The sequence below is a fragment of the Myiozetetes cayanensis genome, unplaced genomic scaffold, assembly GCF_022539395.1.
Source record: "Myiozetetes cayanensis isolate MyiCay16 unplaced genomic scaffold, myiCay2020 scf5-8, whole genome shotgun sequence".
NCBI lineage: Eukaryota > Metazoa > Chordata > Aves > Passeriformes > Tyrannidae > Myiozetetes > Myiozetetes cayanensis.
The window spans coordinates 98,461,635-98,478,797 of record NW_026087742.1 but is presented as its reverse complement, the minus strand read 5'-3'; the positions used below and the strand labels follow the sequence as shown (position 1 = coordinate 98,478,797).

At 38.4% G+C, this 17,163-nt stretch overlaps 1 protein-coding gene across 4 annotated transcripts in view; it reads right to left on the bottom strand.

Moving 5' to 3' along the window:
* FRMPD4 (FERM and PDZ domain containing 4) overlaps positions 1 to 17,163 on the bottom strand; it is a 298,391-nt gene that overhangs the window by 14,417 nt on the left and 266,811 nt on the right. For all 4 annotated transcript variants that reach the window (XM_050331897.1, XM_050331900.1, XM_050331899.1 and 1 more), the window contains 6 exons: positions 16,789 to 16,834; positions 7,745 to 7,849; positions 6,457 to 6,564; positions 3,295 to 3,426; positions 1,215 to 1,334; positions 319 to 455 (listed from right to left, as the gene is read on the bottom strand). In XM_050331897.1, coding sequence (XP_050187854.1) covers positions 319 to 455; positions 1,215 to 1,334; positions 3,295 to 3,426; positions 6,457 to 6,564; positions 7,745 to 7,849; positions 16,789 to 16,834 — 648 coding nt within the window. The remainder of the gene's footprint in view (positions 1 to 318; positions 456 to 1,214; positions 1,335 to 3,294; positions 3,427 to 6,456; positions 6,565 to 7,744; positions 7,850 to 16,788; positions 16,835 to 17,163) is intronic.

Below are 17,163 nucleotides of genomic sequence, written 5' to 3'. Positions count from 1 at the left end.
TGGATCTTACTATAATAATCTTTACTAAAACCTTAGGATTCAGACCATATAAATTTAGATCTTAAATCACTGAAAGCAAATGAGTTAATCTTGCTTACATTTATAGGTTACTTTACATGCCTAAACAGATGACCAAAAGGTAAATGCACCAAAATGACCATACATACTGTTCTTAACACACTTGAATCAATTTCAGTGACAAAGAATAAACCTAAAATTGGTGCATACATATAGACATATTAAAGAAACAACCTTAAAGAATCTGCTAGTTACTACTAATGTTTCACTTTTTAAGAATACACAGCATTCTCAACTTACTCTATGTATTTGAGGGAAATTTTCTGAGTTTGCTTGGTGGTCACAGTTGCAATATACATTTGTAGCGCAGCCAACCGCAGGGCAATGTCATATTTCAGTTCTGGTCCAAATCTTTCCTGAACCACATCGTTACAGCTCTGCCAAAAAACCAGTAGAGGGAGCATGAAGTTAAAAAATCTTGCACTCAAAATAAATCATCTAGGGCTTCTTTGCTTGTTTGGGGTTTTGCTTTTTTAAAAAAAATAACATTGCATTTGGAATAACCCCAAAAGCAGACCCAGAAGCAGGACCACGCTGAAGGTCAGATTGTTGCTCTCAGATGTGTCAGATGCTCACCAGGACATGGGTACTTAGGAAGAATATCAGTACTTCTGCCAAAGAGCAGAAGGCATGAGTACTTTGACCTTAGCTCTCTTCATCCTTCCTTGGCAGAATAGTAATCCTGCATCACAAAGAGTGCTAGGAGGGTATCAGTGCATCTGGACTCAGGATAGCAGGATTCTACCTGGTGAGATACTCAGGAGAACCACATTGTTTGTGCATCAGTTTTCCCATCCAGTTTACTGGAAGTTCCTTTTCAGAGATCATTTCTGTCTGACATTACAGTCCCATAAATAAGTATTAGCAATTAATTCAGCTTCACTCTTTTCTAAAGCCAAATATACCTTGGAAAGATATCAAAGCATTACTGTTTGGAGAGACTTACGAAGAAAGAGGACTTTGCAGATGATAGAGATTTGCACATTCCCCAAGTGCATTCATTGGCTCTACGCAGCAGAAAACAAAGCCAGGATTTATGGCAGACACACTTGCTATGTGAAGATGTAAATTTATATATACAATAAGACCATTTCTTTATTCTCCTTTACACTAAAAACAGTTGTACTTTCACTTACCTGTACATAGAGATACTCAAAAGCAACTGGATCTCTTCTTAAAAGATCAATGGGATCCTTTGGGACAAAGCTAATCCTGAAAAGACATCTCATCTTGTGCGAGCTTGGCCTTTGGGTCACCTAGGATAGCGCAATAAAAACATTAGAGGTTGGCAACCCTGGTTGAGCTGCATGCTCTGTAGTCTCAGGCAACGTGACCCTGCTCCAGAGCCATGTGGTAGCAAGAAAAATAATTCTAGCCATCAAAAAGCTCTGCCATGGACTACTTACTAAGTTCTTCACCTAAGAACATCATATTTATAATCTTGGTAAAAGACTTTTAAACTCATATAGGCATGACTGCCTGATACAACTAATCCTCAAAGCAACAGAATTCACTCACTCAAAACCAGAGTGAAAGGACAGAGAAAACAGACTTAATGAAAACCATCCAAGTGAAATGCAAATTGAGTTGAGCTTCAGCAGGACTAAAATACTTATAAATGAGACGAGGTAGAAGGTTTTTGGGGAGAAGTCAAATTTTATTTCTTAGATTGTCTGAGAACACAGGTGAGGCCCAGCTTGCATACTTTCCTCACTTTCTCTTGTTTATTTTAACCCATTAGGCAATTTACGAGAAATTGGGTCTTTTTTCCTGGATTGAGAGATCTACTTCATGACTTCTGACCAAGACCCAATACATTAAAAAATTAAAAAGACCACTTTGCTTGTTGGTCAGCAAAACTTTTTTAAACATCTAATGCTGTATTCTGGGTATATTCACAAGAGACCACCACATAGCTAAAGAAAAACTGGATGAAAGGGTAACAATTCAATAACACCATTGTAAATCATGGTCAGCAGCAACATCACAATGGCAAATTAAAGTATTGCTGAATTTACAGGAGCTTCAAAGAAGACACACCCATAATGAATGTATTTTATCTAACTTATTCACTTAGGCTAATGCAGTTAGAGAGTTAGGGTACTTTATAGCCTACAGCTTTACTTTATAAAATTATACTTTTAAAAATCTCCAATGGAGTCTCTGTCTTGCTCTAACAATTTTCAAAAGGTGTATCTATCTCACTTTGTGTCTGACCTCATTCTTAAGTATCTAGACATATTCTGTACATATAAATAAAAGCTCAGGATGAGAGTTTTGAAAGCTCACTGTGTTGGTTTATTCTGTTTATTCAGAATTCTTCTGATTTCAACAAGAATTTTGCCATTTACTTCAAAGAAGACAGCTAGGCCAGGACAGGGAGTATGGAGTATTTTAGGATATTGTGCAATCATTGTGTAGCTTATACCCTCAAGAAAAGAATGTTAACATGGCAAAAGCAAGTGCTTAAAGACAAGAAAATGCTAGAAAGACTGTTAGCTGGCAAACTAAGCTCCTTCATTACCATTACACAGACTCTAGTTATAGGATCAAGGGGATTCTGCAATTTCAATATTTTTCCCCGCCTCATCTAAGAATCCATTTCTACTTTTTTTTTCAAATTTAGTTGAAATAAAAAAAAAAAATGTTTTCCTAGAACTCAGAAATACAAGGGAAAATTTCAGTCTTAACAATTTGGCAAAATGATAAGCAGCTAAAATCAGGGTACTCCGCTGGTAACTATGAAGCAACTTCACCTTTAGTCACACTTCCCTGATCTAAAGAAGAAAGTCACACCAGCATTTTCTGGGTCACAATTTATCTTCACTGAAGTGACATAAGGTGTAAACAAGACAAACCTGACTTCCTCAGAAAGAAGAGCATTATTCTCTCTCCCCCAGATACAGATCTGTATAGTAAGACTGGAATTGATCAAAATAAGGTTTTTAAAGAAATTTGGGCAGACTGTTGTTCTCAGAACTTCTTAATACTTCTTAAGGGCCCAATGAAGCAAGGAAATATGATGTATGTAACAGAAAAAGATGTGTTTCCTGTGAGAACCTGATTCTTACAACCACATCAAAATCCTGTTGCTGTTTGATAGACAGCATCAAACTATAAACCTTGTAGATAACTCACTTGAGTAATGAAAAAGATGGACAATTTACTGATTAACCCATCTCATTAATATCTGTTTTCACATATCATTACACAAACCTGAGTTAGAGTCTCCTGTTCATGTAGCAAAAGGAGTTTTGTTCCAGATCCTTCAACCCTCTGCTCCAGCATCAGGGAAAAGTGTTCAATACACTTGATGGAAAGTTTTTCTTGGAGTGTTAAGATGACATCCTAGTTAACAAAGAATTCATAAAATGTACTTAAATTCACAAAGTGCTTGGGACTGAGTTATTCAGTGCCCCCCACCCTGCATGCATCTGCATAGGGTGGAAGCCCAGGCTCCGTTCCTGTTCTGCACAAGTGTACACGACATCACACCTGTTCACTCAGTGAAAAGTCAGCGCCTTTATAATCAAACATCCCCAAGATGGTATCAGACACGAATGTGAAAAGTATACATATGGGATTGCTGTGAATGGACAACATTCTCTGTGGTTTAATATGCAGATTATACTGGTGTGGTCTTTAAATCGTATCCCTCCCTCTCCTTGGAAGAAAAAACCATCAACAAAGGAGAGCTGATCTTGCCACTAGTCTCTTCACTTCATTGGGGCAGGGCCATCAAGTAGTACAAAACAAATTTATATGTTCAATAACAACAACAAAAAAAATCAAATGAATGGCCTTTTTTTGTTCTTATGACAAGAGTTTTTTTAAGTCCACTTCCTGAGTTTTAAATGTTCACGGAAAAGTCAGTGATGATGATACCTGTGTAGAACAACAGTTGTAAATTGATAGACCATATCAATTTATAGTACAAACCCCCAATTTTCGAGAGTTCCAATTAGTTTTTTTCACAGTGGATTATGTCTAAGGGTAGTTAATTTGAGAATGACTGTTTCTAAAATAACAGCTAAACAAACCTCTTCACAAAACCACTCAAGCAGTCCCTACTTTACTTTCATATAACACTTTGTAAATGTATGCAGGTTATTAACATCATCTGACAAGGTATCTTTTGCTTTAGTGAATGTTCTAAGAAAAAGAAATATATAATAACCCATCATTTAGAAATAGTTTCACATTATGTTAGTAACAAGATTAAAATATTTCTATCCCTCCAAAACATTTTTAGATATACATAAGTATCCAGATGGATAGGACTTAACTCATTAAGAAGATCATGACGAATTGTAATCCAAGAGTTTTAACATAATTGAGTAACATAATTACAGTGTGCTTATGGAAAATCAAGACTGAATTGGTGTAAGGACAAAAAAATGTATGTGGGAGGATGGGACAACTTTGTGCAGTGTAAAGAATATAAGACACTATTAATGAATTGCAAGCAATCACTCTAAATAATGGAACCTAATATTATACTATTCTGACTCATGGGGAATTTATTGCTTACACATTAAATCTACTTTTATTTATACTCCTAAACTATGCTATAAAGACAAGGGGTATAACAGTAACATGAAGAAGCATAATATTACATGTAAGCTTCTAAGAGGGAGTAATAATGGCACTGTTTTCCACTAGCTGTCTTGAACCTTTTAAAATATGAAGTAAAGGCACATAGGTGCTGAATTAGTGCACCAAATGTTTTGCTAGATATCCTCTCATCTGCTAACTTAAGAGTTAGCCCAGGTGCTATCTCCCATCAACAAGGAAAATGAAGACTGCAGTTTTAGGTGCTGCTTGCACCCTCCTTATTAAGTGGCATACTACTGGCCTGCTAGGCATGGAAAAAACTTGCCTTTACCTTGACTCAGCTGGGGCATGTCTACTTCACCTCAGTTAAGCAAAGCAGCAACAATCCACACGCACCCATACACACACATGCAAGGCCTCAAAATATATAATTGCCTGAATTAGATGCAAAGGAAATTATTCCTACAAATAGTCAAAATCACTAAGGTCAAAGCAGGTTTGCAACCTCAATACAGCTACACAGCTGAGCCCACATGGGTACCTGTGCAAATGACTTCAGATTTGACATATGGTCTTACAGTACATGACACATCCATGACAGAACTACTAATGCAATGTGACAGCTAAAGACCGATCTTCAGGGGCAAAACATCGTGGAACAGGTTGGTTGTTTTTATGTTCATAACAGAAAATACTGGGAAGTCAGCTCGTGGACCTTAGAAGGGTAGGAGACTTCACTGTCTACATGAATCATGCCTCCTATTTCTTCACCTAACCAAATTCTCAGATGGACTGAAGAAATTCAGTATCCCATGGATGTAGAGTGGAGACTTGTATCCATTGCCTGCACTCAACTTGTGCCTAAGGTATATACATGAACTATTAACAAATATTGCATTTTTAAGTGTGACTTCAGTATCTGTTTTACCATCATAGTGGAGTAAGTTTCCTCGTCTACCTTAGCAAATCACTCTGTTTGTTATTCTAATTGATTGAGCATGTTGCTGTATCACAGTGAGCGCAAAGGCAGCCTTTCTTCAAATATGCATAGTTTTAAAATCCCTTAAAACTAGCAAAACCTGGCAATGTAGCTGAGAATTGCATCCTCAGCCACCACTGATCATTCCCACTCATGGATCTCTCATGTCTTGGTGTCCCAACCGTGCAAACTCCATGCAGTGAACTAGATTCGGTAACCAATCTGTGTTAAAACTAATTTACCCAAACAGTAAGGTTTAGGAGTCTAGCAGCATGCCCAGCAGCTCTAGTTGTGCTGCTCATTGTGCTACTCCAAGGCTCTCACAGACACTGATGATGCCTCTGATTTGGGAACCTACACAGAACAGTGTCACAGACACTCCCTAGCAGCCTCAGCTGTGTGCCAGAGTTTCACCTTTTCATTTCTGTTATGCGAAGTGTGTTAGGGAAAGCATAAAGTGCATTACACTGAAGTCAGCAATTTATCACTGACATAACCCTACGATATCCCATCCTAATTTCACTGGATGATAAGCTAGATGATATTCAATTAGCAACCAACATTTTAATCTTCTTAGCTCCTGACTTTTGCTGACAAATCATGCTTGTGTTTGGCAGCATATCAAACGATAGGACTACGCAATATTAACTGTGCTCCAGGCACATTACAATCATCACTCCTTCTTCACTGAAAATAAAATATGTTTTTAGCAGCAGAAAAATGGACCAAATCCTCATTATTTCTGAACTATGACTCCAGCCCCAACTGAGCACACCATTGTTCTTAAAGCATTCCAAGTAAATGATAATTACTGAAGGTCTCATACCAAGGTATATCCAGCCTACCTTTATTGAAGTGCTGCAGTCAAAACGGAAAGATTTGGTTTGTCCATTTTCAAGATACACCTTTAGAACATTTGGCATGAAAAGAAGCGAGTTGTCCTTAACTGTTTCCTGTCAAGCAAATTAGTGAATCAGATTACAACATGCAACAAGGGAAACCTAAACACTGTTCTATAAAGAAGTGCATAATTCAGAAGGAAAGGAAACAACTGAAAAGGAAAGTGTTGGCCCAAATTGAATGCAGAAATATCAATGCCCTCCAAGGTTCTAGCCATGTTCATTACAGCTGCCCTCTGTAAGTCTCTGTTAAGAAAAATAAAACTTTTCGCATACATTTTATGTCTGGCTTGTAGTATTGTCTTTCCCTATATACTATCTCTCTGACAATGAATGCTACCTCTGAAATTGAAACATTTTCAATAAAGCAGAAAAATGGATTACTAGTGAGCTATTTAGTGTCTTTAATCTACAAAATGGAAACTGTAGTTTCATTAGTAAGAATTACAATCAAGGTGTTTTACATTTTCTTTATAGTTGGATATTCAAAGCTAGTATCTGCCATCATTTAAGAAGAGTAACATATAACATTGCTACTTAATCTGATGATTCATAACAAGGATAGTAAAATAAAGAGGAAAAAGGAAGGGAAACAGAAACAAAGCTGGGGGGGTGTTTTTTTGCTTCTTTGTATTTTAAAAAGCAGAAATTTTTTTTTGAAAAATGCAATATCAATTTACGATTGGAAGAGAGTTGCATAAAGACATGCGAGTGGAATGATGTTCTGGCAAATTATGAAAATTATCTGGGAGTTCATGTTTAAGGAGGAGTTCAGTGCCTCTCAAAGGGAGGCTGACTTTGCCTGAGGGTTGGAAACAACAAGTTCAAGTAGATAAAACAGGTTTTAAAGAGGTCTGTAAGGTAACCAGTTTTCCTAACTTGATATTTGAACTATCTTGAACTTAGGGGTTTTAGTGATACAAAGCTGATTTGAAAAAAAACCAAACAAACAACAAGCAAGCACTATTAAGACTATAGACAGACACATATACACTATCACCAAAAATGCATTCACTAGTATCTTAATCTTATTTTAAGAGACAAATTTTCCACAAAATTATGGGCCCAATAGACTTAAAAAAAGGTCTTTGGAAAGCTTTAGAACAAAAATCCCCTTTCATTACAAGTCTATCACCCTTATTTCTATGATATACTTCCTTCCCTTTCCAGCTATAAGCCATACCTTTGGATGAAATGCTCAGTCCTTTCTGAGGTTAAATAGCTAAATACTCACCGATACCTGGCCATTGATAATTACTTCTTCTGAGAAGCGCACTTTGACAGGATTGGACTTCAATCTTGCCTTTTTTGCAGCACTAATAAAAGCTGATTTAGGAGACTGGAAGAAAAGACGATGGTAAGATATATCATATAATTTCAAATTACAAACTTTCTTTCCCTTTTCAGTTATTGCCCCTGTTTCTCACACACTGGGAGCTCCATGTATACTGCAACACTCTGCACGATGTTCACTGCAGAACAGAAATACAGTCAAACCATAATGCATCCTCAGATAATACATATGTACATACACATAAGGAATCACCAATGCATACTGCAGATATGGAAAGTTATCCTACTGTCAGACTGGAGCGATGAGGAGTGCTCTCAGTGTACACACAAATTCCTTGTAGTGCTTCCACAGTGACTGCTGTCAACAAAACTTGTCTGCAAGAATGTTCACTGACCTTCCAGCGACCCTCCTTCAAACACTGAATAGAAAATTTTTTATAATCTGTGATCCACTAGATAGTTATATACATAATTTTTGCCAAAAAAGTGTCTGAGACCTCTCTAAATATAGTGGCATCTCACTGTATTAGTCCATTTAAAAACACAGGTGAAAACCACCAGCAGGTTTCCCCTGAAGGTATCACCTAAAACACATCCTGTGCAAAGTTTGCCTTCAAGAGGTCAGAGGCTTTGTAGGGCTTCATGGATTAGAAGTCTAGAAGCATTCCTAATTTTCTTCTTGGACCTACTTGACTTTTACCTGCCATATTATACAATGGATTCTCCGGTGATCAAGTGTTCGGTCTTTGGAAAAAAAAAAGTCACTCCATTTGTGGAGTTTGGATAACAACCCTTTTTAGTAACAAATTAAATAGTCACAGTCAATCAGGTCAGCTACAAACACAGCGCTTCTGGCATTGCCTAACTTCATACCCTTGATAATGGGCAATGGAAGAAATTCTGGCTTTGGCTGAAAATCACTAGTCTCCTTCAGGCCACACTTTGGTCTTTTTTTCTTTTTTTTCCAGTAAAATATGAATTGAGGTCTTCATAATCTAACTCCTGAGAAATGGCCTTACTAGTTTTGGATAATGAAGAGACTAACTCATTCTGGTTTGCCTGTGAGAAATAAGGGCAGGCATCACTGGTGACGATCAATGCAGCATGACAGCAGTCCCTGTAAACACAGGAAGTCTTGTCACTATCACTCAAATTTTGACTCTACTAACAGTCTGCAGGAGTGATGGAGTAGTCCAAGGCCACATGCTCTTATTGTCTCTGATGTCTGCTGAAACTGTTTAAAAAAGTTATTTTCTTGTGATGCAGAGGCCTTGTATTTAGTAACTAGCTGGAAGAAGTCTCTAGCTCATTTCTTTATGCCTTTGATTTATTACCACATTGAAAACATGGTAACTATTAACCATAAGCTCAGTATCAACCAGTGAACCAGGAACGAACGATACCACATTCTCCTAGGAAATATTAGAGACATGCAATAATTCCTGGAGCACAAAATAGAATGAAGAAATAAAAATAAATGCTTCACTTTCACAGTTCACTCTTTCTTACTTCTCTAGCAGCTATGACCATCAACTCTTGAATCAATAATTGTAAATGACAGAAAATTCAATCCCATGAACAAACCAAGCCCAGCTTCCAATGTCAGTGCTGAAAAAAAAAAAGGAACATCCCCCAGAAGATCTGAAACAACCACCAAAACAAAAGTAAGTTAAAAGAAAGAAAGTAAAAAAGTAGGTATCTCAGGGTAGGGGACCCTGTTGACTTCTTCAGCAAGAGGGGACAACATGGAAATTGAAGCAGCTTACCTATTGTACTCTAGAGCTGATTCCTAGAAAGACACAGCATACAATAGTACCATGATGAATATAACAACTCTACAGATGTCTTCTCTAATTTCCCTCCTCTCCATGTTGTCCTCCTTTGCAGTGTGGAAGGGGGATAGTCATGGCACCCAAGTCATTGACTGCAATCTGTTGTTTACCACTGCCACAGGGCAGCCCAGCTATAGGACAAAGCTACTGGCTTTCCCTTGCAAGGACACAGGGGAAAGAGTTGCTTTCACTTAATTTTCTTGTTGGAAGAAGCTTTGTACAGTTGTTTGCTCTTACTGCAGATGAGTCACCAGTCTGGCCACTCTTAATAGGCAGACTGCCAAATGTTCTCCAGATCTTGGCAAGGTTATTCCCATACAGCAAATCTGGCAAACCACTGTGTGTCTCTGTTGCTCTCTACAACCTCTCTCTTTTCCTCTCTACAACCTCAAAAGTCACTTGCAGGGGGCATAAATACTAAAATTATGCTATTGCAAAAATGCAATAGGGGAGTCAAAGACAACTGAAAGATTTGAACATATGTGAGTTCCCAAGAGCTCCTCCAGGACATCGAGTTTAATGTATATATTGCACAGCCATGGGAGCACACCATGGTCTACCATAAAAAATGGGGCTTCCTTCCATTTCTACTTCTCTTGCAGCAACATAGGCAGGACTCTGGCCCTTTGCCAGACACTCTGGGTGAGCTTGGAAGCAGATTGCTTTCCAAAAGGCTTCAAACTATAAACCAGGGGTGTAAGAAAAACTAAAACAGCTGTGCTAGGCATTTGGGGGAACGTTCTCTGCTAGTTAAAGGTTTGAGTAATAGCACAGCTTTTGCATTTATTTGCACAATCTCATTGTTTCTACCTCCGCATTAACTTGGCACTTGACATTTTCTCTTTGAGAAAAGAAGGGTTTCCAAAGAATGCAGTAAATACCTAGGAAAAGAGTTGGGTTTGATTGTCAAAACTTGTTTGTCTAGCAAAGCCTCAGAAAGATGATATGCTGCTCTATTCTATTTTGATGTCTTTAGGTTTGTAGAAGAATGTTATCAATTAATGATTTTCAGAGTGCCAGGTTCATTTGTTTCTAATGCTCTTTTAGCCAAATGGAAGCCATTATCCTCAGTTAATGACCTTAAACAGGAGGTGTTTACACTAATGCAGAACATTTATCACTGTAAGTAAAGTATTTGCAATGTCACAGATAAAAACAGCTTAATCTGAGTGACTTTTGCAAAATGCACACATTTTAACAGGTCAAAATAATTCAAAAACCTTCAAACTTCACACTGTGTGACCTAAGCACTGTTTCCTATTAAAAGCTCAAAGTTATCAGGATTTTAAATAATTTTTGCTTCTTTACACAGAATTAAGAAAAAAACCACAGCTGATTATTTAAACAATACTTAGAGAAACTGTTAACAAGAAAAATGAAGCATTGCACAGAGATTTGCCTGAAGAAAATGACAGTGAAGACCAAGACTCTACTTTGAACCCTGCTTACCAGGGACTGCAATCAATGGGCATCCCATCACCAGGGTCAAAACACAAGAGATTGCTGTAACAAGAGGAGACTTTCTACAAAATGTTATTTTCTAATTTTCCGGACTTCTCAAAATTAGATACTATTTTTGTCAGCAGCATTATAGCAGGTCATTTTTAGATAGAGAAAAAAATCCTACATTTTGTGAGAAACTTTTTTGATGAAAATAACAATGTCTAGTACTCCGTGCACTTTTGCAAGTAGACTATAATTTGGGGGAGATTCTAAGGTAAGTGGGTTTTATTTGCTGAAAAAGCCCCTTTGAGTGTTCTTGCCAGTAGAGGTGCTGCAACAACAAAATCTTTATCCATGCTCAAGAAAAAGAAGTATTTAATATTTAAAAGAGCATAGTGTAGTACTGAGCTACCATAAAGAAGTAAAATTACAGCAGTATAGGACAGTCACAAAGTGAAAAGAAAACCTGCTCTCTGACAGTAAGTATCAAAATCAGAAATACTACATTTAAACCTACAAGAAATGTAGTTTTTAAATAGTCACAGAGTGTATATATACAATAAATTTTAAGCTTGTTACACAAATGTAGTCATTAGTTTAATATGAAATACGTTTGCCAGGAAATAAGGAAAAAAATGCAAGACTGCAAAAATGTGTTGACTTTTTGGTCTACCTCTAACAGCAGTTATATAAGCCAAAATTTAGGAAGCAAATAAAATGTGAATAAGAGGAAGAATTACATTTATTAAATGAAAAAGGACATAATGCCCAAAGGCAAACTAAATATGGTAATTCATAGATGTGAATGAGGCTGAAACAACTACATTGGCTCACAAGAGCATTGTAGAAGAGCAGATAGGGACATAGAAGATATAAAACAGAGAAGTTTTACCAAACAGTGATTTTTTATAACCATATGGCACTGACAGATCATCAACAGGAGTATTTCTTTGTTAAACTCTTGACACAAGTTTAATTGCTGAATTAGTGGTCAGATCTGGGTTCTCTCTTAAAACCCGACCATCTATCATAGATAATTGTATTTTAATATTTGCATTAGTTATATTTTACCATTTTTAGATAGTAATCACAGTCTGATCATTAGTCCCATAGGCTCTCAATAGGATTGTTGCCACAATCATTATGATCCATAAATTTTATTTACTGTAGTTTTTTCTGCAAACATTCTGTCTCAGACATATAACTATGTTATAACAAGAAGTATGTCTTTCAAAACAGAAAAAGATCTTATCTTTTTCCCGTTGCAAAACTTAATGCACAGTAAAACTGCCATAGATCTCAGCTGGGCCTGGACTTCATCCAAGGAGCTTAAGAGATTAATCATGAAAGCAAGCTATCAAATGATCTCTGCACATAAAATCTGAACAGATATCAAATAGGCAAGTTAATTGATTTGAGTAATGCTTAAAACTTAATAAGGCAACAGTCAGAATGATATTTCATTCACAGAATAAAATGGTCAGAAATTATAATCAAATGCTACACTTCCAGAAATCTAAACTCTGAGCTGCTTTAACTGCTCAGTGACCTCCTTATAAACAATGGTGATAAGAACTTAGCAGAGGTTTGTAGATTGATGGAAAGAAAAAGACAGCCTAATGCTTTGGTTTGGTCATAATTAAAATGAAATTTTAATGAGTTTCAGCATTAAACAAAACTGAATGCACATAAGCAAAAATGATCTGCAAAAGCTTTCAGACAGTACTGAGAGAACTACAAAGTACTATAAATCTAGATCACGTCTACTTTCAGTTGCAATCTCAAAGGATGGTTAACTGAATGCAAAACCAAAACACACTCTAAATAGCGTAAATAAAAACATTTAGGAAACAGCACCCTTGTAATCCATCTGGGCGGATATTTTTCACGCAATGGTAGAAGGGAAATCACCATCAAGAAGAGAGGTTGATGAAATGTTTTTAAAGATGTATTCCTGCCAAGAATGGGGAAAAAAAATCAGTCTTTATTTAAAAACTCTTACTTTTCCTTTGTCTGGTTTCTACTCCATCATTCCTGTTTTATTGGAAAAATAGTAAAATGAAACATGGAGGAGGCAATATTACAGAAATGGGGAAAACACATTGTAATTTCTGAAGACATAAATATCGTTTCCAACTGTAAGACAAACTGTATTTGTCAGAGGACCCCCTGTACAGAAGACCAGGATAGGTACTCAGCTGGAGTGCAGCAACACCCAGGACTTCAGAGCTGAAAGGGATGTGATCCAATAGGCTCAGGCACTACTGACAAGACATGTTGTGGCAGCATGAGGGCCAGCATGGACCAGATGTTCCAGATGAGTCAGGAATGCTCGGAAGACTTTGCATCCCAAGCTTTGCACAAACTGAAGGACTTTGCATTGCTTCAGGGCCCAAAGCAAGCTGCACACACTAGCAGCATCCCAACTATTCCAAAACCCTGCACACACCTTTGTTTTCACTGCAGAAAAACTAGGAGTTGAAAGTGGTAAGGAAAGGATGGTATGAATCAATAAAACACTGGTCTGGATCAGTAGGGAGGTAAAATAATACTGCACAGATGAGATCTGCAGGGTGCAACAATTCTACAGTTGAGGCTCTCCCAACTAGGTCGTTCCACTGAAGCATCCAGACTTTGGGAAAAAATGGGTCAATCAAAGACAGCACCAATATGTATACATCAATCCCATCTTCTAACTGCTCTGTGCACCTTCTTGGGGAGACAATCTTCACGCCTACGTGAGACAAAACATCCATTCCCCCCAAAGACAAGAGTGCTTTGTCTGTTAAAGTAGAGCTGGGCGACTCTGACAGACATACCATAGTGGAACAACACAAATATATGTACAAAATGGGCACATCAGTCCAAATGGCTGGCAAGAGAGTAAAGTGTTTCAATGCCATCCTTAGCTCCGTGACATCTAAAGGAGTTTCAGTTATTTATTAGTTTTTGGTGCTACATAATGAGAGGAGCAGATTCTGCCTTGTCAGACCTCACACAGAGCTTGGACCCAAAGAGCTGGGAACCATAGAATCATAGAATTATAGAATCATAGAGTGGAAGAGACCATAAAAACCATCTAGTTCCAATCACCCTGCTATGGACAGGGATACCTTTCACTAGACCAGGTTGTTCAGAGCTCCATCCAACCTGGCCCTGAACACCTCCAGGGATGGGGGTATCCATAACTTCTCTGTGCAACCTGTGCTAGTACCTCACCATCCTCAAAGTGAAGAACTTCCTCCTAATGTCTAATCTAAACCTACTCTCTTTTGGTTTAAAGCCATTCCCCCTTGTCCTGTCATTTTATGCCCTTGTAAATTGTCTCTTTCTCCAGTTGTTTTGTAGTTCCCTTCATGTACTGGAAGGTTGCTATTGGGCCATCCCAAAGCTCAACAATCTTCTCTAGGCTGAACAATCCCAATTCTGTCAGCCTTTCCTCATCAGAGAGGTGCTCCATCCCTCTAATCACCTTGGTGTCCCTCCTCTGGACTCACTCCAACAGGTCGTTTTGGTGCTGGGATGCTGGGGACCCCAGAACTGGATACAGTACTCCAGGTGTGGTCTCACCAGAGAGGAGCACGGCAGAATCAAGTCCCTCACCCTGTTTGCCATACTGCTTTTGATGAAGCAAGGATATGTTTGGCTTTCTGGGCTACAAGCACATGTTGCTGGCTCACATTCAGCCTCTCATGAATCAGCACACTGAAGTCCTTCTTTGGCGGGGCTGCTCTTGATGCGTTCACCCCCCAGGATGATACCAGGAATTGCCCTGACCAAGGTGTAGCATCTTGCACTTGGCCTTGTTAAACCTCAGGAGATTCCCATGGGCCCACTTCTCAAGCTTGTCCAGGTCCCTCTGGATGGCATCCCATCCTCCAGGAGTGTCAAGTGCACCACTCAGCTTAGTGTCATCTGCAAATCTGCTGAGGATGCACTTTGCCTGTGTCACTAATAAAGATACTATTGGTCCCAGTAAGGACCCCTGAGGAACACCACTTGTCACCAATGTCCACTGAGACTGACCACTACCCTCTGGATGTTGCCATCCAACCAATTCCTTATCCATTCAACATCCCACACATCAAATCTCTCACCAGTTTTTAGAGAAGGGTATTGTGTGGGACCATGTAAAAGGCATTACAGCAATCTAGATAGATGACGTGTAGCCCTTCCCTTGTCCACTGATATAGTCACTCCATCACAGAAAGCCACTAGGTTGGTTAGGTAGGACTTGCCCTTGGTGAAGATATCAGTCATGACTTTCCTTCTTGTTCAGGTTAAAGGCTGGAGTAGGACTGTAACTGTGCTGTAAGGTCTTCCATTGAACAGAGACTGCACATTTTATTTGGGTTTTAGCTTCCCTTACATTCAGTACATATAGGCTTGCTCTCAGACCAGCAGTGTAGTGATAACAGGTAACAGCACCTCACAGACATGTAACACTACACTTTACTGTCCACTTTAAGGACTACATATAACTGCACTAAAGCATATGCCCGTTCTTCACCTGACATTTGAAGAAAAGAATGAAGTCTGACAATGGCTGAGTGGGTGAGGGTTTATTTCCCCCCATATTATATATGTTCACTGTGATTGAAACCACTGACTGTAAACTAGCAAGCTTTAGAGGTAGTTAATCAGACCATTTTCAATTAAGGTGGCTGATGCTGACCAGATCCCAGCTCACCTTCCTGACAGTGGCCTTACTCTCAGGGTGGCAGCCCCTGCCTGGTTTTGCTGTGGAATGTATGCTTTTTCCCCATTAATTAGTTGCAGTGTAGACTGGCTTCTAGAAAGGGTGCAGGATGAGCAGAACTACATGGCCACCTCAAACCTAACCAGAACAGCTAATGACTAATGCAAAGGCACTGGCCAAGTTGCATTATCAAGATGTACATTTTGGCAGCTTCATCAGATAAACTTGTTTTCACATCTTTGTGCTAAATCCACCTCTTATTCTTGGGTGAAAAACGATGCAATTATTCCTTGCTAATAAAAACTACTGTTTATTAGGCTAGCTAACAGGGAGCTGAATGGATCTGCTGAATCTGAATCTCCTGATGCATGACTAAAGTTCCTCATCAGCCCACAGCATACACATGGCTGTGCATGGATGCATGACAAGAGATATATGTGTTTCCTCCCCTGGCTTGGTTTCTCTCCTGTTCTCATGTGAGATGGGTTTGAGCTGACAGGTCACGAATCCACTCCCACAAACCACAGAGGCGTGTCGCATAAACCAGCTCCAAAGTGGGCTGCAGTTTGTCCCAGTCCCTTCAAGCCAATCTGACAAAATCTGTCTGTCTGTCTCCTCTCCCCTCACCTCCTCAAGTTCTGCACTGGAGATGCAGACAGCTGTACCCTTACACATGGTACAGCTGGTTTGTTACAGCAGCATAACTCTGTAGGACCAAGGCAGAATCAAGAAAAACCCAGAAGCCGCAACAAATCAGAAATTGAAACAGAACTCGGCATCCTGCTCCCTGGTATGAGTTTAAAGACTCTATTGTTATTTAAGCTACTAATGCAGCCTTTGAGTACAGGACACAGTGACACTGTCTTAAACATCACCTTTAAGAGATATAGCCCTTATTGCACTTATTTTTTTTTATTGCACAGATAAGGTAGAGACACAGACAGAATATAGGCAGAAAAAGAGGTGATATGTTGCTAGGAAACTAATTCAGAAAACACTGACAATACTTACAGGGTAAGGTTGAACAACAGTAAGGAGGATTGATTCTTTGCAGCTTCTATAAAAAGAAAAAAAGTAAAATCAAGTAAAGATTCATACTTTTATTCACTACAGATAACCAGCTTTTCTTTTTAATGGAAAAAACTGCAGTAGTATGGCAAAATGTTTATTACAATGACATAGGAGAGAATTACAGAGATTAATAATAGACCAGAATAACAATGGATATTAAGAAATAAGTTTCTTCCAATTTAGAAAATCGAATTGACTTAACTTACAATTTATTTATGCTACAAATTTTTGCTTCATCAGAGACCTTCATGTTGTCTCTAGCAAGAATGGAATAACCTTTGATATAATCATATTAGTTCAGTATCTACAGACTAC